The sequence below is a fragment of the Gorilla gorilla genome, chromosome X (genome assembly GCF_029281585.2).
Source record: "Gorilla gorilla gorilla isolate KB3781 chromosome X, NHGRI_mGorGor1-v2.1_pri, whole genome shotgun sequence".
Taxonomy (NCBI): domain Eukaryota; kingdom Metazoa; phylum Chordata; class Mammalia; order Primates; family Hominidae; genus Gorilla; species Gorilla gorilla.
The window spans coordinates 43,567,748-43,595,250 of NC_073247.2; the positions used below are offsets into that span (position 1 = coordinate 43,567,748).

The window sequence follows — 27,503 nt, forward strand, 5'->3', positions numbered from 1 at the left end:
TGAAATACAATGAAGTGTTTTCTTCAGCTTTTCATGACTTTTCCCATTGGGTGATTCACAGATAACAGGTCCTCAAGACATTTTTATTAAATTCAATTTTTAAAATATCACTTTTCTACTACGGCCTTTCTCTAATAAAAATAAGTAAGTATTATTCATTGTTTCCATCTAAAGTAAGGGTAACTGTAATGATTAACATGTCGAATGTGGATATCCCAAGAGGGTAAAATACTTATGCTTTCCATCATAATCAAGTTCCTCTTCTGCTTAGGATGTAAAAATGCTATATAAGAACGTTGCTCCACCCAGTGAGAAAAAGCAGGGTGATCTATAAAAACGTATTATTTTTTGAGCCATTTATATAGCTGTGGCCACAAGGCAACGAGGTGAGCCAAAGTACTTCGATCTCCTCCAAGGAGAGACTGGATACATGAAAGGTTTACCTTTGGCAGAGAACTGGAGGAAGAAGTAGTCATCGTAGGAGCAGGAAAAAGAAAATAGCTCCAATTGTAAGGCATTCTTAAAAGTCAGGTGTGGGCTGGTATGACATTTCAGCATCCTTGGAAATGCAGACCGAAGGAGTCTGCACTCATTCTGGAATTCTTTTCCACAAACTTCTATTGGAAACTTGCAAAAAAGTAAGGGATAGGACAAGAGATAGGAAGAAGCTCCCCTCAGTGACGCACAAACATGAAGTCAAACACATTTTCCAGACCCTCCTCTTCTAAAAGGCATAAGATTTAAGGAAAGATACTAAACTGAAGGAAAGATACTAAACTCTACCACCCATGGGACCTGCCTGTTCAGAGGGGTCGGGGAAGGTAGAAGCCACTGAGAGAGGGTCAGGATACCCTCTTTGGAAGAGCAGTATGATAACCTCTTTGGCCCAGGATTCTGCACCAATAAAAACAGAATGATCTGTTACCACTAGGGGAGAGACAGGCATATAAGGCTTGCTGAAAACTGAGGATGGAACAAGAAGATAGAAATCCCTTTAGGACCGCAGGCACTACATTAAGCACCGGATAGCAGCAGCCCATCAGTGGAGGTCTTTGAAGACTGTTGTGTTCTGAAGGTTGCTACAGCAACAACAACCCCCGCCCCTCCAAACCAGCTCAATACTAACACCACTGACTCAAACCCCATACTAGCAGTATGACAGAAAAAAAGCTATACCTATTTCCAAGATTAAACATATTTACCTCATTCTCTATTTTTCTTCTATACATGACATCTAACATTCACTAAAAAGAAAATGAGACTTGCAAAAAATAAATAAAACTAAGCAAAATACACCCATTATCAAGAAGTAAAGCCATCAACATAACCAGACTAAGAGATAACCTATATGCTTGAACTAACAGACAAGGACTTTAAAATATCTCTGACTGATAAGATAAGGAATAGATTCATCTAGATATTAAAGAAAACATCCAAAACTTTCACAAACAGATGAGATGTTTCAGCACAGTGATGGAATCTGTAAAACGATGCAATGGAATTGCTAAAAATAAGCAATAATCAATTCAAAATGTTAATGTAGCAATTGCAAAATTATTTCTATTATAAAAAGTGTTAAATTACAAAGAGAATAACAGTACCTTAAAATGACGCATAATTTAAAATACTACAGATGTTAATATTGGAAAAATTGTTTATCAATGTTCACACCTGAGTACTCAATCCTTTGATGGAAGGTATGACACTATAATGATTTATTATAAAAACTCCTTAAGTGACCGCGCAGCCTGCGCATGCGCGCCGGCGACCACGCCTAAATAGCTACCGCCTCTGCGCGTCGCCCTCCACGGTTACCCCGGCTTTCCGCCCCTCCTTCTCGCGGGGCTCGAGGGACCATGGCCGATCCTCGCGTGAGACAGATCAAGATCAAGACCGGCGTGGTGAAGCGGTTGGTCAAAGAAAAAGTGATGTATGAAAAAGAGGCAAAGCAACAAGAAGAAAAGATTGAAAAAATGAGAGCTGAAGATGGTGAAAATTATGACATTAAAAAGCAGGCAGAGATCCTACAAGAATCCCGGATGATGATCCCAGATTGCCAGCGCAGGTTGGAAGCCGCATATTTGGATCTTCAACAGATATTAGAAAGTGAAAAAGACGTGGAAGAAGCTGAGGAATATAAAGAAGCACGTTTAGTACTGGATTCAGTGAAGTTAGAAGCCTGAAACTTTTCTCGTATGGGGTGGTTTTTGCATTAAATCCTGGGGTCCATTTTACAATCCATTATTTTTGACCACTGCGGTGTGTTCAAGCAGTATGAGAATGTGATTGTTTTTATCTGGTTACATATATATTTCTTTGTCTAATGTAATATGTCAAATAAATGAGTTCATCTAAAAAAAAAAACTCCATAAGTGATATGTGGTTTATCTTTGTAACTGCCTATATGATATATATTCTTACCCCAACCCCATCCCATCATATAGATGAGAAAATGCTACTTATGTGCTCAGGTTTACACAACTCTTAGATGTCTCTGACTACAAAGTCTTTGTTCTTTTCAATGCACCTCTATGCCTCTCATACTATAAAATTGAAATAAATTAATCTACCGCTCCAAATGATCAATTTTCCACGGAAAAAAAAAGAGAACTTTTGTAATTGTAACAACCTCTGCTATATGACTAAACAATGAGACATGAGGTGGGCTTCCAGGTAAATTGGAAGGCTTCATCTAAAAAATACAAGACTATGAGGCATATTTCCTTCTCAACAGCCTAGGATGATTGGATCTACCGATTCTGTCACATTTTCAATATATAATTCCTGTTCAAACTTCCTATTAATATATCATTTCAAGTTTTATTGATAGTCCTAAAATGCAACACAAAAGACGAGCAGATGATTTCAGCCATTCCAATTTGCAGCCTTTTGTAGAGTGGCATCAATAGATTTTACTGTACTTGCATAAAGCCCTAGTTGTTCTTTTCCTATTCTATCATTTCTGGATTGGCGAATGGGATAAAATGTTCAGGAAAGAAAAAACAAATCTCAACACAAACGTGAATGTCATTGAAAGCTAAAAAAGTAAACAAAGTTAATGATCACACCCGTAAGTGCTACTGATTTTTCATTGAACTCAGAGGAGAAAGTTACTGGATTCCCAAAAGTAAGTGAAGGGTATATGTTTGCTAAATGCATTCACAGCCTGTTGCTCTAATTATTTGAGGTTTTTTATGTGCTGTTGTTTTAGCTGTTGTTTGTGTTTTTTATTCTTTCTGCATTTTTCTTCTACTGCACAGTTTTTATTCATGCTGTGAGTTATCTAAAGTTTACATTAATAATCAAATTCCTTGCACCATCCCAACTCTGAAACACACAACTTGGATGGAGATTAAGACTCATTCAGGACTCAGGCAGACATCCTTAGTACCCAGAACCACAACACAGCACACATGAATGCATGGTTCTATAATTATTTTATGGAGCATCTATGAATTTGCTATGCACCGGACCCTGGGAAGTCAATGTACAGTGGTCAACAAAAACAATTCAATTGTATTAATATTTAGAAACCACAAAATGCACATATATTCTTTTTTAATTTGAAGCTTGTTATTCTTCTGCACAATCTATAGCTCCTATTAGAATCATTAAAGTACATTCAGCAGCAGTAATAAACGAACAGGGAAAATGTGATCATGACAAAAGGCTGCCAGAGTAACACGGGTGACAAATGTGGGAACATTTTAGAATTCCCAATTTCCCACTCTAATAAAATAATATGAACAAAAAGGCTTTTTTTAGTAGCTTCAACTGAAACTATCACCTGATCTATTTCTTAAAATCCTCACGAAGGTTTCACTGAACCATTAGAGGTTTGGGCAGTCAAACAAATTAAACATGAACCAATCTTTTTAGAATGACTACTGAAGTGCTCAGTATTTCCAGCCTTCCAGTTACCACAGTGAAAGAAATAAACAGGTACGTGTCAGGTTTATAAGGGAATGATCTATTTTCTGCCCTTTTTTGCCTACTCTTTAAGGAAAACACACACACATATGCATGCAAGCATACAGAACACAAATTTAGAAGCTATAGAGAAAATAAATAGAAAACAAAGAAGTTTTGACAAAACCAAACTGTCTTTACTTTTAGATTATAAAAACAATCAACTCTTTTTTTTATTATTATACTTTAAGTTCTAGGGTACATGTGCACAACGTGCAGGTTTGTTACATATGTATACATGTGCCATGTTGGTGTGCTGCACCCATTAACTCGTCGTTTAACATTAGGTATATCTCCTGATGCTATCACTCCCCCCTCCCCCCACCCCACAACAGGCCCCGGTGTGTGAGGGAATTAGAATTTTGTAATTCATTTGGGTAGAGGAGCAAAAGGTATATATTAGGCTCAACTTTTCAGTCAGTGATGAGAGACAAATGGCCTGCCATCCCTGCCCTCTCTCACCTACCCCAATTAATCTAAATCTGCAAAACGAAAGGAGCTACCACTAGGCCAGAGGGGCTGCAGGATGGGAAAACAATCAGAATGGAACACTTTTATGGGTGTTCCTACAGACCAATTTGCTTCTAGTCAGCCCATTTAATTTCATATTTATGATTGTTTAAAAGAGAGAGGCCAGGCGCGGTGGCTCATGCCTGTAATCCCAGTACTTTGGGAAGCCGAGGCAGGCGGATCACTTGAGGTCAGGAGTTCAAGACCAGCCTGGCCAACGTGGTGAAACCCCGTCTCTACTAAAAATACAAAAATTAGCCGGGCGTGGTGGTGCATGCCTGTAATCCCAGCTACTAGGGAGGCTTAGGCAGGAGAATCACTTGAACTCGGGAGGAGGAGGTTGCAGTGAGCTGAGATCGCACCACTGTACTCCAGCCTGGGTGACAGAGCGAGAGTCAGTCTCAAAAAGAAAGCAAGGAGGGAATGGTACAATTCATAAAAGCAAGCCCCAGCAGTTCTAGTTAACTGTGAACTGAACCAGTAAGATGCACATTGATTTAACTTGCAAAATAATTTATGTGCTGGTTTCTTAAATGACTGCTACATATTGCCTTCTTACCTGACAATGGAGTACAGAATATGGGGACAAAAATAAGAGCAATTCCAAGGAAATGCTTTATGCCTGAATGCTAATTCAGAACCATACTGAAAAAGGAGATGCAAGAGAATGCTCAGCGTAGATTCTAGGCCATCCTTAAACAATCCAGAGCTGAAGAGCCGTATTCAGAGATAAATTTATTCTGCGTTCAATGTTTCTTGACCTACTTCTCGTAAGGAAAATTCTGACTGATACCAGAAGGAATTCATTTTTCACTTTAGCTTGAAATTTACCTTAAGATAAAACACAATAGTTGTATAAAAATATACCTTATTTGGTTATGTATATAAAGCAAACCCAAGAGGATTTGGGGTAAAATATTTCATAAGTTGTACTATGCATGAATATAAAAAATGAGAAACAAAAGGATAGTTAGTAAAAGGCTGTTCAGTCCCAAATAAAGGAGTAATTGTTGTTGATATGCTAAATAAAAGGGGGGTGGGGAAAGTCCTTTTTATACAAGGGAATGTGAGGAAGGGAACTCACATTTGTTGAGGCTGTGTTTTGCATTTAATCCTCACAACTAGGCTGAGAACAAACATTAGGCATTTTATTTCCCATTTACAGACTGTAAACCTGAGGCAATAGGATTAGTTGCCTGTGATAAGAATTCACATGTTGAGAATCATAATATTACATAGGCCTCCACCACCTAACAATGCCATCTTCAGAACTACATACACATGGGCGCGTGCACACACACACACACACACACACACACACACACACACAAAGTATTTTGTGAGATTGTAACCACGTTCTTAAGTTCCATCCTTTGCAAGTAAGGTAAGTTAGGCACTGTCTCCTCACTGCCTTAGGGTTGTTTAGAAATACAGAGCTTTTGAATTACAAAATCAACTCTTGATTTCACTGACAGAGGTCAACTGCTTTTAGTGTAAGTGAACCATGATTCTGGCGTAAACAGATATAGAAGAATCCTGTTTAAAAGTTTTTACCTGCTCTAGGTGCCTACCAAGATAAGAAGAGGGGGAAGTTGAGAGAGTTACAGATAAGTGAGAGTTAGAAGCCGTGTGGGGTGTGGGGAGGGTCCTGACCCTCTGACACACACACACACCTTTTCAAATAAGAGGAACATTATAATGTCCTCTTAGGGAACCAAAGTCCTAAAGAAGAGAAGGAGGTTCTGGAGCTGCTGAAAAATAGTGCCCAACCCGAGCAAAGGGGCTGGGCATGTAGATTAGCCTCACAGGGGTCTGAGCATCTCATCAGGTTTGTGATAAGCAGCTAACACGTGTTGATGCTTGAGAAGGTCATGGAAGTTAGGAGGAGCAAGTTGGCAGTCTTTCAAGGGTGTGGTAATCAGGACACAGACACCCCAAATCCTGGAGGCAGAATAGGCAGTTCAACTCAGGGCGGGATGCAGGTACTGGTTCACTTCAGCCAATGCCTGCATGCAAAGATCTTCTTCCCCACAGATCAAATTGGATGTCACATCTCTGTGTGTCCTTGACCTAGAATCAGAAGTTGGCCCTGATGCCATGAAGCTAAGTAATACTCCTGTGTTATTCTAATCCTAGAGTGGAGGCTAGAGTCCTAACAAATCCTGAATGTGACCGGTAGACCTGAAAAGTCACTGAATTTTATTAAGATTTCCTGAGAATGGTATGTTAAGAAACCTGTTAAATTAAGATAAAAGAGGAACCAAAATAGAAATTTAATTTAGCTATAGAAAAATTAATAAAATACCATTTTTAGCCCACTTAAATTTGTGTGATACTGAAATTTTTTTTTCCTGCTACAGATGTATAATTTAGTGCAAAGGTGTAGGGCCCAAGGCTTCACTGTGAGGAATGTAAATGTGCTCCCCAAAATAACTTATGATTTTGACTAATGTCTGCACAAAATACTATAGTCCATAACAGGTTTCAAATCTTATAACAACTGTTAGTACTATCAACATGTAGAAATAAGAAAACTGAGGCTTAGAGTGGTTGGACTCTATCCATTGATTGCCCAGGATAACATCAAGTGACTGACTGGGGGCTCAAAATTGTTCTCCTGATTGTAAATATCAATCCTGTTTCCTATACTTGTCCATATACTTCCTGATGCCTATTTGGTGCTCAATAACTTTTAGATTGAGTAAAAGAATGAACAAAAACATGTATTTATTTAGTGCCCGGAAGGGGCATAGCAAATAATTGATATCCTTTCCTATCTCACATAGCATTCAGTACAGCAAAGTAAGCAAAATTGAGGAGGGAATTTTAATAATGTTGAACAGCTACAAATTGCTAGACACTGAGATTTTTATGCACTTTTTAAGTTTAATCTTCGTGTTAATCCATATTACATATGAGGAAATGGAGAGAGAATACAGTCTGTCAAGGTAATGGCCATAGTCCATATAATTTGAGTGCTTACTATGTGCCACCTACTAAACACTTTAAACACATGAACATACTTCATTTTCACAGACCTTGTAAGAGAGGTACTTCTGTTGACCCTATTGTATAGATAGGAACCAAAGCTTAGCGAGGTTAAGTAACTGCCCAAGTTCATATAGCTACTTTGCAGTAGATGAGCACAAATTGAAACTCATGCTTCTCTAACTCCATTATTAACCCAATAGCAGGTGCTGAAAATCACTGATCGTGTTGCCGACAAAGGAGAGTAAACAATAGCCACATAATAATACTATCTAAGGGAACGTTACTGATGTACCTAGATTTTTTAAACTTTCCTTTATTTATGAAAATAAAAATGAATATATTCGATTGTATTTTCATTCTTCCCTCTGTTTGTGCCACTTTAAACACTGGTGCCTCCCCCTTCTCTTTGACCCAAATACTTAAAACAGGTCACACGTTTAAATATGGCAAGCCCTCCAGCCCTGCAAATGATGGACTATAAAATTTGTTTGTACTACTGGCAATTTTTTTTAAAAAAAGCTTAGGCACACCTACTTTCATATTTTTAGGTTGGACAGTACCTTAAGAGATAAAAAAAAAATTAAAACAGATCTTTATCTTTTAAAAAATCTATTTTCCAAAAGGAAACAAATGAATGATTTTTGTCTTATTACTACCATATAGCTTAAAAATCAATTACCTGAAATCATTATAATTCAAATCTTTAAAACAAGGCACTTAAATATTTAATCTTTTTTAACAAGTTAGCCAATGCAAAACTGCTTTCCTCCAAAATGCCCTCAGAATTACCTGCTTCTCCTGCACTCTTAGTATCCCCAAGTTATTGGCAGTGAATAAAAGTGTAAAGGAAATGAATCTTGCAATTCTCTGTGAATTTCATTCCAAAAAAGAATTTTGGGCATTTTGATGAAGCGATGTAGGGATTAGTTTTAAATAGGGATCTCTAGTTTGTGTATTATTTTCACAATTTGTAACTTACTTTCTTCCAAAAGTGATTTGAAACAAATATTCTGAAACACTGAAGATCAATGGAAGCTAAGAGTTAGAAATGCTCATACAAATCTATTAAACCTAAATGTATATATGCATATAATATTTTTGTTAAGAAACATAGAATTCTTTAGAATAACTCAATTTTATATAATTATGGATACAGACACAGATTCACATTGTAATGTTTATTCAGATTTTGTGTTAATTTGTTGATTGTTCAGGCAAACGGAAACTGCATTTGGTGTCAACAGTTGCATTTCTTTATATTTATATTAGCTGGTTAGCTGTGCTGGCAGAACTAAAGGAAACCTGTCCATAGAGCCTTACATAGTCGTAACTACAACACAATCATGTGTCACAAATTTATAGCACAGCAGACCTTTACACTGAAAAGTGTTTAGAGAAAGAAAAATTCGACTGGGAGCGGTGGCTCACACTTGTAATCCCAGCACTTTGGGAGGCCGAGGCGGGTGGATCACCTGAGGTCAGGAGTTCAAGACCAGCGTGCCTAACATGGTGAAATCCCGTCTCTACTAAAAATACAAGAAAAATTAGCTGGGCATGGTGGCATGCACCTGTAGTCCTAGCTATTCGGGAGGCTGAGGCAGGAGAATCGCTTGAACCCGGGCGGCGGAGGTTGCAGTGAGCCGAGATCATGCCACTGCACTCCAGCCTGGCTGACAGAGTGACACTCCCCATCTAAAAAAAAAAAAAAAAAGAGAGAGAGAGAGAGGGAGAGAGAGAAAGGAAAACTTGAAAAATGAATGAGAATTGGTAAACAACTGCAGGGAGAGTAATTACCACACTCTTCATATGGCAAACTAAAGAAAGGGGGCACTGCAAGAAAAGTATTGCCAGAGCTTGAAGGGCAGAATGTGTAATTAGGATGTGATATCTGGCAGTGGTGATTCCAATCATTGGGGATTAAAACTGTATCTCAACTTGTGCTCTTTCTGTTGCTTTAGGGCCAGTGTATTCACTCAATCTTCCATGATATCTCTATGGACTCACTGAACCTCAGATCTTAACTTCAGTTGAGCAGACCTAGTCTTCTCTCTCTCAGACCAAGGAAGGCATAACTTGTGTTCCATGAAGCCTACTGTGTCAAGTCTGCCAAATGAAACTTTAAATATGTAGGCATTGTCTACTTAGCCTGAACACTAAAAAGAGTCCTTTCTACAGTTCCCAAGGATTTGTTTGGTTGCAATGTTTCTCAAGTCAGTACAGAAACTTCCCTGAAAATGGAGCTCCCAACTTATCACGATTTTCATCCTGGAATGTACTTAGGTTTGTATCCCTCGACGTGCACCACTCAATTGACGTCACATACTTTTTACCTGAAATTTATTTCAGTTTCTCAGAAGACTGTATATTTCCCCAGTTATAGATGTTACTATACCTTAAATATGGTGGCTGCCACTTTCTTAACCTACAGTATTAACGGCAGAAATGCTTAGATTTATAAAAGGCAAATATGGGGAAAAGAGAGGCAATATTAAATTCAAGTCTCTCGAAAGGAAAGGAAAAGATAATGAAAAAGCAATGTAAAAAATGAGAGATAGGTGAGGCAGGTTTAAGATGCCATTAAATCTCTGCATAGACTGCCTTTTTTTGCTCTAAATACTAAACTTGCCTAAATTAGGCCACCTCCCTCCAGAGAACAAAAGGAAACTTGGCCACTATGGAATAGCACCAAAGTGAATTTTTAGAAGCTATTATTACCCACTCATAATCTATATTTTTGAAAATTAATATATATGTATATTTGTAATTATCAATATTAATACGAAGCAATAGGGTCAACATGAACCTGGATACTTCTGTTAAGTTCACTTAAACATTGAACTAATCTAATCACTTCTCATTTTTTTCTTTAACCAAATATGTAAATTCAATATAATTGACTTAGTTCTCAAATTGGTTCAATAAAGTGTTCCCACAGTATTTGCAAATATATTCGTCTTTAGAATATTCCTCCTTAACCTTTTTAAGTAGAAATTAAAATAGAAATATTAAAACCTGTATTTAAAAGTGGTCTTTTCTCTTAACAGACATTTACTTTTTCTTACATGAATTGGTTTAGTTTTTTTTTCCAGCACTGAAACCATTCCAAAAAAAACTGTAGAAAAGAGTGAATATTTATTCTATTGGATGTTTGTTATGTTTGCATAATAACTAATTAGTGAATTGAGGCCAACTTTGATCAAAATGTTTGCTCTGAATAGATATTTGTTAATAAATAATTTTTTCATGTGATAAGTATGTAATAATAAGTTCTCTATGCTGCCTTGCTTTGATAGAATATTCAGACAACATTTATAAATGATTAATTCATGGAATTAAAAGGTCTTAAGTGCCCCAGAATGTAGAAATGGAATAAACATGTGGTAGTGGTGAGGGTGGGCTAGAAATGATTAAACTAAATTTTTTTTTTTAAAAAGAAGCAAAAATACAGCTGGAAAAAATGCACGCAGAATAAATGTCATTATGAAATGTTCTGAACGTGTGTACTTGATTTTCCTTCATCACGGCTTCATTTTGAGACGTCCAGGTCAACCACTGTCAACCAATCAATCTCTAGCCTCTTTGAGCAGAGATCAAGGGCAACAGCAGAGCCTTAATGATTTCAATCTCTAGCATTCAAGGGCACACATTATAGGGACTGAAAGTAAATCAGTCCATCACAAGGCACTTCAGCCCATAGCCCATGACAAAGCTTGATTAGAATGGAAAAGTGTTAAGCCATCAAAAACAAGACACAGCTATAAGGAAAGAGGAAATATAAGGCTAATGAATTTTAGTGTTCATAACAAGATAAAAATGTGTTTCTCAATACCTGTGTAGCCATTTAGAAATCTAAAGAGCAAGAAGAAAATTATGATAGAACATTCTGAGCAATTTCTTCCTCTTTTCTCAAGAGCAGAGTTGAGATAGATTTAGATGTCAAGTCTACCCATTCTTCTAGCCCGTTCTCAGACCCATTTTCAAAAAAACAATAAATCCAAAAGCCAAAAGCAATAAACTTGTTTAAATACTGAAGTTCACATGGTGCTCATGTTTTCAGAAATCCACTTACACTTTACACCCATAATGTAAGTAACGTACCCTTTAAATATTTAATTGCTCACTAATGTTTTTATTTGCATATCATTTCTTTTTAAAACTAGATAACATACACTTTTTTAGCAGATATCTTTGGATCTTCACTATCTCAACTGACTTTTCTTTTTCTTTTTTTTTTTGAGACTGAATCTCCCTCTATCGCCCAGGCTGGAGTGCAGTGGTGCAATCTCGGCTCACTGCAACCTCCTCCTCCTGGGTCCAAGCGATTCTTCTGCCTCAGCCTCCTAAGTAGCTGGGATTAGAGGCACCCACCACCACGCCTGGCTAATTGTTGTATTTTTAGTAGAGAAGGGGTTTCATCATGTTGGCTAGGCTGGTCTCAAACTCCTGTCTTCAAGTGATCCCACTGGCCTCTAACTCCCGAAGTGCTGGGATTAGAGGAGTGAGCCCCTGCGCCCGGCCTCAACCGACTTTTTTAGACCACAGGTAAATGTTAGTTTTACTTAATGATTGTAATTATTTTGATATACTCTATATGGAAAATAAGGAAAGTATTTTTTCCCTTTTAAAATAAGGAAAATATATAATTACGCTCTGTTGTTTTTTTTTGTTTGTTTGTTTGTTTGTTTTTTTGAGACGGAGAGTGGCTCTGTTCCCCAGGCTGGAAGTTCAGTGGCACGATCTCAACTCACTGCAACCTCCGCTTCCTGGGTTCAAGCAACTCTCCTGCCTCAGCCTCCCAAGAAGTTGGGACTACAGGCAAGCGCCACCACGCCCAGCTAATTTTTGTATTTTTAGTAGAGACAGGGTTTTACCATGTTGGCCAGGCCGGTCTCGAACTCCTGACCTCAGGTGATCTGCCCGCCTCGGCCTCCCAAAGTGCTGGGATTACAAGTGTGAGTCACCACGCCTGACCTAAATATCCTTTAAATCTAGTGTCTCTATGTGACTATAATGATGAGAAGTCAGGATGCCTTCCCTACAGCTAAACAAAGACTTTTCTGAAATGTATATTTGGAGACCCAGAATTTCACCTTATTTGAATGCAAAACACTTAGAGGAAATAAATCTTAATAGAAATGATTTTTACAGCATTTCGAACACAAGAACTGTAGTTTAAAATATTGTTCTTTAAAGCTATAAGTAAACCAATGTTTCCAAACTGTTTGTTTTTTCTAGAGCAAAATTTCCTAGAACCAAAATAATCTTGAAATTTTAGATTAAACAAAGCAAAACAGATTAAATCACCTCCAAGTTTCTCAGAATCTTCAACATACAAATGGCTGTTAATATCTCAAGAAGGAATAAACACTGTTTTTCCAAATATATACGAGAATGACTTTTTTTCCCCCTAGAATTAGCTATTGATGCCAAGCTCAGTGTTTCTCATATAGTTTAAAACACACGGAAGTAAATTTGCTGTTCCCTTATAAACATATCCTGATAATATGGAAACATTTATTCAACTAACTAATATCAAAACAGGCAACAAATTAAAACTGATGCAAAGGGGAATTCAAGGGACTGAACATACATAGTCACAGAAAGAAAAAGAAGCTAGAACAAGATTGCTAAGTTGGAAACAAAACAGATTAACATCAAAAAGTGCAATAAAATCATATATTTTGAGGGTACCAGAAAGATATTACTTGTCTCTCTACTGAACAAAAATGTGTACATTTATGTAAAATTTCTCAGAATCTAAGCCCTAATCAATAATAAATACTATAGGGTGACTATAGTCAATAATAACTTACTTGTACATTTTTAAATAACTAAGAGTATAACTGGATTGTTTGTAACACAAAGGATAAATGCTTAAGGTAATAGATGCCCCATTTATTCTGATGTGATAACTATGCATTGTATGTCTGTATCAAAATATCTCATGTGCTTCCAAATTACATGCACCTACTATGTACCCACAAAAAAATAATCTTTTAAGTTAGTACTAAGTTATACAAAGACGCATATCCCTAACAAATTAAACTATCTGTCGGTAGATCTTTTAGACAATACTTTTTAGTATGATAATAAAAGAACATCTACTTGTTCTTTTGCCTTATTTCCAAGTTTGAGAGTTTAACAAGCTTGAATGTGTCATAATTACTCATTTAATTACTCACGTAATTACTTAAGTGTCAGGCATTGTGCTGGGGACTAGGGAGATGATAGGGAACTGGATAAATGCCCATACTTTTTAGAAGCTTACTAATGAGGGATAATGACATGTAAACAGGAAATTGCAAAGTGGTTTGATGTATGTTAAAACATAGTTACTGTGGGCCGGGCGCGGTGGCTCATGCCTGTAATCCCAGAACTTTGGGAGGCTGAGGCGGGCGGATCACGAGGTCAGGAGTTCGAGACCAGCCTGGCCAATATGGTGAAACTCCGTCTCTACTAAAAAAATACAAAAATTAGCCGGGCATGGTGGCACGCACCTGTAGTCCCAGCTACTCGGGAGGCTGAGACAGAAGAATCGCTTGAACTCGGGAGGCGGAGGTTGCAGTGAGCCGAGATCACACCACTGCACTCCAGCCTGGGTGACAGAGCAAGACTCCATCTCAAAAAAAAAAAAGAAAGAAAGAAAACAAAAAGAAAAAAAAATAGTTACTGTGGGATGCTGAGATGACACACAAGAGATATTCCTCCTGTAACGTCAATTCTAGGTATGTTCTAAAAAGGAGACATCACCTAAATGATAAACTGGAGTTAGCTGGGTAAAAAGTTGAGGTGGGAGATGACATTTCAGGAAGAATAACAGAAGCTAGAATAGTGACTTGTATGACATGATTAGTACGTACAATGTCGTTCTTGAGGGATGGGTGGGTTCGGTGGGTGTTGTGGGAAGGGGTGAATGTAAAGAGATAGTGCAGAGGCCAATTAATGGAGAGATTGGTAGAGCATCTTATAGACTTCAGATTTCACTTTTGGGGCAATGAGAATTTGGCATAATGAGTAGCATTATCTGACTTACATTTTAGGAAAACTCTTTTTGATAACAATTGGGAAAGTGGATTTGGGAAGTTTGAAGAAGGGAACGTGGGAAACAAAAAGACAAGGAATCAGGAGGCTATTGTAATCATTCAGGTGAAAAGGTGGTATAAACTAAGGTAACAGCCATGGAAACAGAATTATCACATCAGTTAATTGTTCAACTTACATACAAACCACAAATCCAATCAACTAATATTTCAAACGTGCAAAATATGTTTGACAGGGGTTTATTATGAATGCTTCTATAAATTATGTCTCTATACACATATCTATACATATATATAAATACACACATATATGCCTATATATATATTCTATAGTTTTGTGAAAGTGATGGTATAACAACAAAAAATATATTCTGTCATATCCACTGATCACAATAGACTTTGTTCCTCTGGTTATTTTGCAAATCATTTAACAATTAGTTTTCATTTAAAGGAAGTTTATAAGTTAAAGTAAACATAAGACAAATTTATTCTTGAATGTTAAGCCCTCAGCATCGAGGAACATGAAAATACTGATTAATTAGTGTGATGAAGGAAAACATTGAATTAAGTCAACTAGTTATTCAGTTAAATTTATTTTGAAGAAACCGCAGAAGGTTTTCTAGGGGGAAGATGACACAATCGAATATGCTTTTTAAAACATTCTGGCTGCATGTGGAAAACTGAATCACAGGGGTGGGGGAAACTGAACATCTGTTTTAGGGGAACTGCAACAATCCTGGCAAAACATGATGGCTGATGCCAAGGTAATGTTAGAACAGTGATCTCGAGGGAGAATGCAAGAATGATACCCCCAAACCTGAGAAGTTTGGCACATGATGTCTTTCAATGAGCTAGAGAAGGAGGAAGAATTGCTTAGAAGGCAGTTTTTGATCTCATATATACTGATTTTGAATTAACTATGTGACATACATGAGCATAATTGATGGGCAGGGGGATAGGTCTCTAGCTCAAAAGAATGATTTTGGTTGAATATAAAAATCTGAGGGTCATGGTTAAGAGTTGTTATTGCTATGGATTTTGATGAGATCAAGAAAAATATGTTGATTGAGCATTAAGATTGAAGCTCAACGTTAAAAGAGATTTACGATAGGAGAGCAACCCTCCAAGAAAATGATAAAGTTGCCCTGAGACAGGAAAACTAGAATAGTGGAATATCTTAGAAGCCAGGGAAGAAGAGTTTTTCCAATAGGAAGGACCGATCAACAATCAATACTACAGAGTGGTAAGATGAGGCCTGATGTGACTTGGGCCTTCACAAAATCAATTTCAGTTGAAGGATGTGGAAGCAGCTGGATTATTGGAGTTTGAGGTAGCTACGTGAGTAAGGAAGTAGATACAATGAGCATAGAAATTGTTAAAGAAGTTTAGCTTCAGGAGTGGAAAATAACAAGTCGGTAGGAGATAAAAACTAATAGCAGAATGTCCTATTTGTTACTACAGGCAACACTGTATTGCAAGTTAAAATAAATTAGTTAAACCTGACACAAATGCCTGAACGCAAGAAAAAAAAATTAAAGGGTTTCTTCAACCAGACATTTGTATTTTAAGCATTTTATTTTGGCAATCAATTGGGGAAATGAGATATTTTCTCCTCAAAGGTAATGCTGTAGCAGTTACAATTGTATTCCAGGACTTGCAGGTTACTATTACAAATACTCATTGAAATTAATGAATTTTTATTCCCCTGGCTCTGGAGGAGTGGCTGAAAGCACCGTGTTTTATAGTCTGACAAATTTGGGTTCTATTCCCAGTATCTCTGGATACCAGCTGTATGACCTTGAACAAAATACTGAGCCTCTTTCAAAGCCTCAGTTTTCTCATTTGTAAACAAAGCAGTAACAATCGCTCTTTTATAGAATCATGGAGAAGAATAAATAAAGTAATGAATGTATTGTCTACTACACTGTCTCTCAACCTATAGACTATATCAAAATCCCCTGAAGAACTTCTTATAATACCTCTCCCAGAATTCATTATTTAGTAGGTCTCCGTAGAGCCCGAGAATTTACATTTCTTACAAATTTCCAGGTGATATTGCGGGTCTGAAACATACTTTGAGAACCACAGCTTTAGCACATAGACAGTCACATAATAAAAACCAATGAATGTAAATATTAGCATTTCTTTGATGGAGACAGCCCCAGGCTGCCTACAGCAAGATGTTCCCTTAGGTTCCTGAAAATAGAAAGTCCCGCATGGTCCTCATCAAAGTCCACTGGATTCCTTCAATACCTCTTCCTCCTTTCTCACATCGGCATAACATCCCCACTCCTCTACCTTCTAACTCAATTATCTGACCCCTGCGCTTTTTTTTTTTTTCTTTTTTCTTTCTTTTTCTTTTTTTTTTTTTTTGAGACGGAGTTTTGCTCTCTTTGCCCAGGCTGGAGTGTAGTGGCACGATCTCGGCTCACTGCAACCACCGTCTCCAGGGTTCAAGCGATTCTCCTGCCTCAGCCTCCCAAGTAGCTGGGACTACAGGCATGCGCCACGATGCCCGGCTAATTTTTTGTATTTTTAGTAGAGACGGGGTTTTACCATGTTTGCCAGGCTGGTCTCTAACTCCTGACCTCAGGTGATCCGTCTGCCTCAGCCTCCCAAAGTGCTGGGATTACAGGTGTGAGCCACCGCGCCCGGCCCCCCTGCGCTTTTTATAAATTCATTCATTCATTCGTTCGTTCATTCATTCAATGAACTCTGCTACAGTATTCAGAGACTCTTTTCTGCCATATTTGCTTTGATCTAGTTAGCACTTAATGAGTTTATATACCAAAATATCCCTTTTACAGTATCCTGTAATGAATCTCTTTATCATTTCTAGCTTATATGATGGAGTCTGTGACAGACAATAAGATTGCCTCTGAACCATGCCCTCTACTGATGTGGGTATTATTATACTGATGAGATTTCTTCTTTCTCGTTCTCTGTTATGAAAAAGCAAGCTCATGACCCACGGGGCTCATAAAAAATTTACTAAAGGCTGAGAGCAATGGCAACTAATGATATACGTGTAAGTACATATTGATCAAATTAGAGATGATTTTTTTTTTCACAGCTCAGTGACGTGTCTAACAATAGTATTCTGGGAAATTCCATATATACATAATATAAGCCATGGCTTTATTCAGATAGAACAAATGCCAGATAATATTGTTAGGAGCTTCTACAATAGCAAAATTCAAAATCACATTATCATTTTAAAACACACAAAATGGCTCACTTTTTTTTCTTCAGTGCCTGTCCATCTTGTTTAGAAAAGACTTGATTAAAGCCACATCCACTGATAGGCAATGGAAGTTAGATTAGATACTTGTGTATCCGATACTGTTTAAAAGACTGGTTCTGTTTTATAATTTGAATTAAATGGTAACTAATCTTTTTTTTTGTAGGAGCTTGGGCTAGGCAAAGTAAGGAATAAAGAAATAAAGTTACATTTTCTATGACTAGTGGTATTTTAGAAGAAGTTGAATGCGTACTCAATAATATGTGTGTTCTATGGAGATTCTACGCATGCATAGAAATCTAGGTGAAATAAAAATTCTGCACATTTCTGTAAGCAAGTATCAAGGAAAAAGAGTTCTGAACAATTGCAGCACCCTGTAAGTCTCCTTCATGCTCTTTCCCAATTCATGCTATATTCCCACCAGCCTCTCAGGAAGAAACTGCTCTGCTGACCTGAATCATTATAGATAACTTTGGCCAGTTCTCAAACTTCATATAGATGGAATCACACAGTAAATGTTCATCTTCTAGTCAACACTGTGTTTATGAAGTTCATTCATATTCTTGCAAGTAGCAGGTTATTATTATTATATAATATTCCACGGATATACCGAATTTTTGTTTTTTGTTTGTTTTTTTTTTTGTTTTTGAGACAAAGTCTCGCTCTGTCACCCAGGCTGAAGTGCAGTGGCATGATCTCAGCTCACTACAACCTCTGCCTCCTGGGTTCAAGCGATTCTCCTGCCTTAGCCTCCTGAGTAGCTGGGATTACAGGCGCCTGCCACCACACTTGGCTAATTTTTTGTATTTTTAGTAGAGACAGGGTTTCACTATGTTGACCAGGCTGGTCTCTAACTCCTGATCTCACGTGATCCGCCCTCCTGGGCCTCCCAAAGTGCTAGGATTACAGGCGTGAGCCACCTCGCCCAGTCTATACTGCATTTTTAATTCTAATTCTGAGGGACACAAGTTATATCAGGTTCTGCTATTACGCAAAATGTTGCTATTAACAACCTTGTGCGTGCTATTTTGGTGGACTTAATTTCTCCCCTTTTTTGAGACAGAGTCTGACTCTGTCACCCAGGCAGGAGTGTAGTGGTGCAATCACGGCTCCCTGCAGCCTCAACTTCCTGGGCTCAAGCCATTCTCTCATCTCAGCCTCTGGAGTAGCTGGGACTACAGGTGCATGCCACCACGTCAGGCTAATTTTGATTATTATTATTTTATTTATTTTTTTTTTTTTGGAGAGATGAGATCAAACTATGTTGCCCAGGATAGTCTAAAACTCCTGGCTTCAAGTGACCCTCCCACTTTGGCCTCCCAAAGTGCTGGGATTACAGGCATGATCCACTACACCTGGCCTACTAATTTCTCTTGAATACACACATATGAGAGGAATTGCTGGCTCATAAGGAAGGCATAAATTTAGATTTAGTAGATGTTGGCAAATATTAATTTACACTTAAACCAGCAATATTTGAGAGCTCCAGCTGAGGCACCAATTCTCCCCAATACTTGATATTATCTTATTATATTTTAACCATTCGGATGCATATATAGGGGTATTCAAAATTCTTTGATTACTAATGAAGTTAGGCACCTATTCAAATGTTTTTGACCATCTTTGTCCTCTTTTATGAAGTGCCTGTTCAAATATTTTGCCAATTGTTAAAAAATGGGTTGTCTTTTTATTGATAAGTATGAGTTTATTATATATTACGGATACAAGTTTTTTAATCAGATAAACGTCTTGTGAATATTTTTCTCCCAGTCCATGACTTTCCTTTTCACTGTTATTAGTGTATTATAATAGACAGAATTCTTAGTTTTAATGAAGCTCAACTTATCAGTGTTTTACTTTGTACTTAGTGCTTGTTTGGTCCTAATTATGACATCTCTGCTTAGCCTGTATCTCACTCGTAGATTATTTTACTTATGACTGGAGATTGCCCACCAGATGTAACCACTTACACACTATTGGTCACAGCCATATTCTCCTTGACTATGTTTACTTAATCACCATTGGCAGAGACTATGTCTCGTCTAACATTCTTTTATCCCTTATTCAGAGACTCTCATATTATTGTGACTGTAAATTTTCTTAGCTAAAATAATTTCCCTCTATCTCTCTCTCTGTGTCTCACTTTCTTTCTCTCTCTCTCTCTCTCTCTCTCTCCAACTCCCAAAGATATATAAGTCGGATTGATCGGGCACAGCTACCAGGAAAATGGGTTCAAGAAGGGTTACTCAGCAAATGAATAATATTTTGCTAGGGCTGAGGAGTCCAACTCATGGCCTCGATATAATTTTTGAGAATGGAAGCTGGGAATGGAAGATGTCAGGGAACCCTGGGGTTGTTAATAGTATTGAAACAACCTACCTTGTAGTACTTTTGAGAGAGATATAAAACCATCACCCTGTTCTGAAGCTCAAGCCCTAGCTTATTATTTTCCCTTTATCAATTCACAAATAAAAGCAATGAATTTCCTACAAATACTCTTTCTTGTTTTTGAAGGTATGTTATAGAATAGAAAAAGTCTTACAAAGGTGTATTTTTACATAGTGGTTGGTGATGGTGGACAGAAATTTTTAAAAATCTTATGTACCCTTCATTTCATATTTTTATAACAAAATGACAATTTAATCAATGTATTAAATTTTCAAAGGAAAATGCAAATATCTGTTCTACATAGATTGAAGACCAAGAATTTCTGCCAATGATACCCAGCCAAGATTAGTTTTCAGTTAGTCTTTTTATACCATCTTTCAAAACAAATGGTAATGTGCGATCCTTATACTGTTAAAGAAAAAATTCTTCAATGTCACTTGCTGAATCACGGTAAGGCAGACTTTATACAAGACCATCTCAATAGGTATAGGGACCATGAAAATAGGGTCTTGCAGTAGGGGAGAGAGATTGGGCTCAATTTGAATACAGCACAGGCAAATGGGAATTTTATAACCAAGGAACAGGGTAGGGGTCAGTGGATGGAAAATTATTAAGAGGAAGCATCATGGGTAAGGGAGACTCTTGCTGAAAATAGTCCAGTCATCCCCTGGAGGATGGTGGATGATGAGGAACATGATCAGATATCCAGGATAATCAAATACCAAGGATGAGTGTTTTCTGGCTAAACTGATCTAGCCTGCTAAAACTAAATTTTAGGAGAACGTGCACAGACAGGGCTATGAGAAGGTTGGGAAGCCCGAATAAATTTTGGCCGAGCAAAGAATCTTTGTCGGTACTAACATAGTTAATAAACAGAGAGTACCCCAGTAATTCATTTATGAAAATGTGTTTCAAAAAATTCCAGTCTCGACCAGGCGTGGTGGCTCATGCCTGTAATCGCTGCACTTTAGGAGGCAGAGGCAGGTGGATCACCTGAGGTCTAGAGTTCGAGACCAGCCTGACCAACATAGTGAAACCCCTTCTCTACTAAAAATACAAAAAAATTAGCCGGGCATGGTGGCATGCACTTGTAATCCCAGCTAACTGGGAGGCTGAAGCAGGAGAATCGCTTGAACCTGGGAGGCAGAGGTTGCAGTGAGCCAAGATCACGCCACTGCATTCCAGCCTGGGCAATAAGAGTGAAACTTCATTTCAAAAAAAAAAAAAAAAAAAAAAATCCAATCTCTTTGAAAGTTATGTATCACTTGACAAAAACATTTCCTTTGTGACGTAGGTTCAGAAACATTGGGTTAAACTAAGTTAAACAATTTTTTTAACTACAAAACATTTCAGGGTTGAGTTGTGACTCGCTAAAGAAGGAAATGAAATTATCACATTTTAACAATTTGTTTTTCATTCAACATCTTACGAGATCAATGTTCTTTACAATTGCCATTTGGAAATGCTGTTCTAGACTCATCCGTTATATAAATTATACATTTAAGAGGATGTTGGTTCTAAATACTTTAACTTGCTGTCAAGGCAGAAATTTAAAAGCAAATTTGCTCTTGTTACGTTATTCTCTTTTATATCCAAGAGAAAAAGAATGTTAAGTTGAAAGTTATTTTGCTCAGGGACACTTACAAAGATAATATATACACATTCAGTAGACACTTGCATGACATTACATTTGAAATTGGATATATCTTTTAGCTTTTTATACACAGATCATAGTATGCAGATTTTAAGCGGTGGAAAATGAATCTTTTAACATTCGAGTGATGAGCTTTGGAGAAGGCTGCTTTAATCTGTTATACTGCAGGTGTAACTCCTGGTACACTTGTAGGTTAGTAGTGATATTGTAGGCATATTCGATGGATCAATATATATGGAGTACTTGATATTCAGATATTCAGTTCTCCCCGATGCCTTAATCTGGGTGTTGTTTTTGCAGTGGTTAGGAGGAAGGAGAGGAGGTGCCAAGATTCAGACACTGCAGAAGAGGATTATATAAGCAGAAATAATTCCATGATGCGGTTTTGTACCTGTTTACTACAAATCAAAGGTGGCAGACACAACTTTGTCCCCAGGAATTCTATAATGGTTAGATGATAGCTGTAAATACACTCCTGTTTTCCTTCCAGAGGTGTGTGGGAAACCCTGAGAATGGGGTGGGCATTTGCCCCTAGTTAAGGGTCAACGAAATCTAAGGCAGAATTCAGCTACAGGTTTAGAGCTATAGTCTCTGTAGAGTTCCAGGTGTCCCTTTTACTTAAAACTCTTTTTTTCCCTGACATTTTAAATATAAGTTTCCCTATTCACTTTGCAAAGCTTAGTTAATACTGATATGTAACAAAAATTATTCACTACACTTGAGCATGTCTCTTCTCCATAAAGATCCAGCTTTAGATAGCAACTCTTCTCATAGATCTGTAAATATTGTGAGAAGATAATTAAAAGTTTGATTATTGTCCATATAAATAAATGGTAAGAAAATACACATTTTCAGTATTGAATAAAGACTTTCCTTCTTCTCAGCAGAAGTTGATTGTATTCCAGAAAAGGAAAGAATCCTTCCTTTCATAAGGGCAAATTAAAATGCAGGAACTCTGAATTTGGGAGTCTGTTTTTCAAGATGAATAATCATTTTTGGCAATAGGATTCAAATGGCACAACAGAAGGAATTGAATTGATATTGAATAATCTGAATTCTTGATCCAACCTCTATTTTTGAATATGTACATTTAAGATCACTTTGTGCATTTAACTCTCATTATGCATAATTGCATAACTGGACAACAATATTTGTTTCTTCCTGGAATTCAAGGAGTTTATTCTACAATTTTTGTTTTTATTTATTTATCTATTTATTTTTGAAAGATGGAGTCTCGTTCTGTTGCCCGGGCTGGAGTGCAGTGGTGCGATCTTGGCTCACTGCAACCTCCACCTCCCGAGTTCAAGCAATTCTCCTGCCTCAGCCTCCCGAGTAGCTGGGACCACAGGCGTGCGCCACTACGCCCGGCTGATTTTTGTATTTTTAGTAGAGATGGGGTTTCACCACGTTGGCCAGGCTGCTCTCGAACTCCTGGCCTCCAGTGATCCACCCGCCTCGGCCTCCCAAAGTGCTGGGATAACAGGCGTGCGCCATTGAGCCTGGCTATTCTACAGTTTTTAGAAAGGTAGCAACTTCTTTCCCCACATGACATTAAGTTTTTTATAATACTAAATATGAAGCTTTAATGCACCAAACATACTTGCAATCATCAGTAAACATATGACATATCTCTACTAACAAGCAGATTGGAAATTATGGCATCAATTCACCATCTGTGCCATGCAGACTCTAGTTTTGAAACTCTTATTTGAAACAGAAAGTTATATATGAGCATAAGAGGACATTGCACATGGAGTTCTTCTAACTTTATGTGTAAATTTCTACTTAATAGAATATATACTGTTATAAGCTGCTTCACTTATTGTTAAACCTATATACATATACATTAATAAAAAGTCATTAATATTGACCTTCAAATAATTTGAGTTTTAAAAAATTATTATTACGGTACTTCATTTTTGGAACAGGAATCAAATTATAATAAAACTAGTAGCACAGAAACAGACAAGATTACTTTGGTTACCAGAGACTCTGCCAAATTTTCAATAATAATTTACATATGAAAAAAATAGAAGAAAAAGTAGAAAATGTTACCACGGCAGTAAAATATGCATGTATTTGAGGATGATATTCAACAGGACTTACCTGAAACAAATATAAAAAGGGAAGTAGAAAAATTCACTAAATCCCTTAAAATGTTAAGTACTGAGGGTGGAAAGTAAGATAGATAATAATTATAATTTTTCCTAGAATGAGGGTAAGGCTCGAGTTATGAAAACACTAATACCGTCAGAGTAAGTCTTAAGGGAGAACCACTTCTGGAATTCTCTGGTTTTGCTCCCCAGCTGATGTACAGAACATATGTCTCTAGAAGAATAATCAAAGGCATTACATAGAACCCTCTCACTAATTGCTGATAGTTACAGTACAGTCCTAGACACCCATAGAGGCAGTTCTTTGCCCCTACTACACATCAGAACCACGTAGAGAGCTATAAAATATTACCTAAGCCCATATCCCACCCCAGACCAACTGAATCAGTATCTCTATGCCGGGGCTTGGGCATATGTTTGAAAATTGCAGTCCTAGATGACCTGCTACAATACACATACACACAAACACATTTTCAACTTCATGTACTCTCATACTTTCTACTTCATGCACTAGCACTTGTTCCCTGTACCTTCCTAAGTCCACTTAGAAAATCAGATTTTACATTTTTAATTTTTTTGTGCGTGCATTTTAATGAAAGAGTATCACTAAGATAAAATGTGACAGTAGGCAACCAATTTCTTTCTTCACAGAGCATTGAAAATATACAAAATTGATTGCCTTAGATTCATACACATATATACATATATATGCACATATATACTTCAAACTCATTTTGATAGGGCACAGTAGTGATTTCCTGGTGTAATAACAATCCATTCATTTTTCATGTAACATTGTCTATATGATTTTATTATACTTTTTATACATAGAATGAAATGTTTGTTAATAAATGAAGAACTAAGGGCACTCACTTTATAGCAAAAATGCCACCTCTCCTAGTAAGAAAAAGAAATAAACATTTTCTATTATTGCTGCAACTTTCTAAAAGGAAAAAAAAAACACAGGAAGACTATCACATAATGAAATCCTTTAATTGTTACTTCTTTCTCTATCTCACTCTCTTTTGTTTCATCCAAGAAAACTATTTAACTATAGTGATATGTAATTAGTCTTTCAATTAAAATTGTTAAGCTACAGATTGTTGACACCACCGAATATACTTGATTAAAATAAGTATAGATGTAAACAAATGTAAACAGAATTGCACTTAAATGATATTCATTATTTAGTTCATTTATTTAAAATGCATTGATGGCCAGATGCGGTGGCTCATGCCTGTAATCCCAACACTTTGGGAGGCTGAGGTGGGTGGATCACCTGAAGTCAGGAGGAGTTCAAGACCAGTCTGGCCAACATGGCAAAACCCCATCTCTACTAAAAATACAAAAATTAGCCGGGCATGGTGGCAAGTGCCTGTAGTCCCAGCTACTTGGGAGACTGAGGTGGGAGAATTGCTTGAACTTCAGAGGCGGAGGTTGCAGTGAGCCAAGATCGCGCCACTGCACTCCAGCCTGGGGGTCAGAGAGAGACTTCATCTCAGAAAAAAATAATAATAAAATAAAATAAAATAAAATGTATGGAATGGCCAACCACCATTCTACGAAGTAAGAACTGAAAGTCTAATAAGCAAAGGTCTCTACTTCTCAGAAGCTCTGTTGGATGATACAGGTTTGTGTACAAATATTACATTATCATGGAAAAAGTGCTAACATGCAGTAGAGGAGGCATAAACTTGCTCGGTTAGGTTTGGTGGTTGGAGGTTTTACAAAAGAGATGATGAGGCAAATTGGTGTTTACCTACACTTGACAGCCCCCACCCATAGTTAGTATAAAATGTAATTATAATTTTGTGTATACAGTACTTGAAAAATTATTACAGCCAATCACAATAGTGGATATAAAAATTCCAAATCTATTTACAAGGAAAACATTCTGGCCAAATATGACCATAAATATTTGTGTTTACAATACCTAGAAATTTCAAATGTTTGATATGTTAAATATTTTTATTTGTAGAGTTCTTCACTTTCAAATATAGATTACTTTTAATGAGATAGAAACAATTATCAGTTTGATTCATTAAGGGACAATATCACTTTACAGAAATTTACATGTATTTATTAACATATGAAGCACTTTAGTAGATAAAAAGGACATTTTCCTATCACTTAAAACATTAGGATGAAATTATGAAATGTACATGCTGCCTACTGGCACCAAAGATTATAAGCCGGTCTCACAATTGGCTTTTCATTATATAAAGAACACCCATTATATGCTTGGAATTCCTATGCCAGCAGGCATACAACAAATGCTGGAAGCCCATTGTTTATAACTTTACTTCTTGCCAAGCATTTCAGTTATATTTTCTTTGGTTATATAAAGGGCCAGAGCTATTTTAAGTGAAAGAGGTAGCCATCCTCATCTCACTATATGACAGATGTCATATTACAATGCCCTGCATAATAGTATGCAAGGGCAATGCTACCTCCTTTGACCTGGTCTAAAATTCCTTAGAATTACAACTGTGTGTTAGACAATAAAACCGAAGGATTTGCCTCAAATATCAGAACTAAGTGCAAATGGGCAATGCTATATAGATGAGAAGGAAACATTTCCCACTCTCCTCTAAGTGAATGCTAATATGATTTCATGAATTGACACAACTAAATTTTGCTTTATAAGAACATACATAGCCAAAGGATTAAAAAAAAAAACACCTTAAAACAAGTTACAGAGGGTTAAACGGAAGCAAAAGTAGGTAGCTAAGTATTAGGAAGGGTGGAATAATGTCTAGGAAACGAGAGTAATAAGGCCAGGTGCAGTGGCTCATGCCTATAATCCTAGCACTTTGGGAAGCCGAGGCGGGCAGATCCCTTGAGGTCAGGAGCTCAAAACCAGCCTGGCCAATGTGGTGAAACCGCGTCTCTACTAAAATAAATATTAGCCAGGCCTGGTGGTGCGCGCCTGTAATCCCGGCTACTCAGGAGGCTGAGGCATGAGAATCGCTTGAACCTGGGAGGCAGAGGTTGCAGTGAGACCAGATCACACCACTGCACTCCAGCCTGGACAACAGAGTGAGACTCTGTCAAAAAAAAAAAAAAAAAAAAAGAAGGAAGGAAAAAGAAAAGAAAAAAAGGAAACAAAAGTAATAAGACTAATCTTAGGAAGCTGGCTGGAGTAGAATGGCATAGAGCCCCCAACGGTACCAGCAATGTGGGGTAGGTAGGACTCAGCTCCTAGATCTTCATATGGTCCTCAGGACATAAGAAGCACACTAAAAGGCCTATAGAGGATAGATGATGCCCATTTAAACCTTTAATTCTGCCTAAAGTTCTGCCAGGTTTATGTACGGGCATAGTGCACATAAAGCATGCATAAGAATGCATATTTTTTTGCCTTGCCTTTAGTTTTTCCAGGTTTTCATGATATTAACACCAACGATTATGTCAGTTACGCTTTGTTTTTTCTCAATGGGAGAAATCCAAGCATAGGCCCCCTAAAGAATGAAATGTAAAACAATGATTCCTGCCTGATACAACCAGAAGGAAGATTGACAATACAACATGAAAAGTCACGGAATAAATTATTTTCATACAAGTGGAGAAATTATTTTCAGGGAATTCGTAGACCA

The 27,503-nt window shown here is 37.3% G+C and overlaps 2 protein-coding genes across 9 annotated transcripts in view; one reads left to right on the top strand and one right to left on the bottom strand.

Moving 5' to 3' along the window:
• The window catches only part of DMD (dystrophin), a 2,091,067-nt gene that overhangs the window by 1,919,554 nt on the left and 144,010 nt on the right, over positions 1-27,503 (bottom strand). The window lies entirely within an intron of this gene.
• On the top strand, positions 1,793-2,364 carry LOC101133443 (tubulin-specific chaperone A-like). The gene has a single exon (XM_055376540.2). The coding sequence runs from the start codon at positions 1,857-1,859 to the stop codon at positions 2,181-2,183; it is 327 nt and encodes a 108-aa protein (XP_055232515.1). The 5' UTR covers positions 1,793-1,856; the 3' UTR covers positions 2,184-2,364.

Coding starts and splice junctions, on each gene's coding strand:
- LOC101133443 (XM_055376540.2), top strand. CDS start 1,857: ATGGCCGATCCTCGCGTGAGACAGATCAAGATCAAGACCGGCGTGGTG.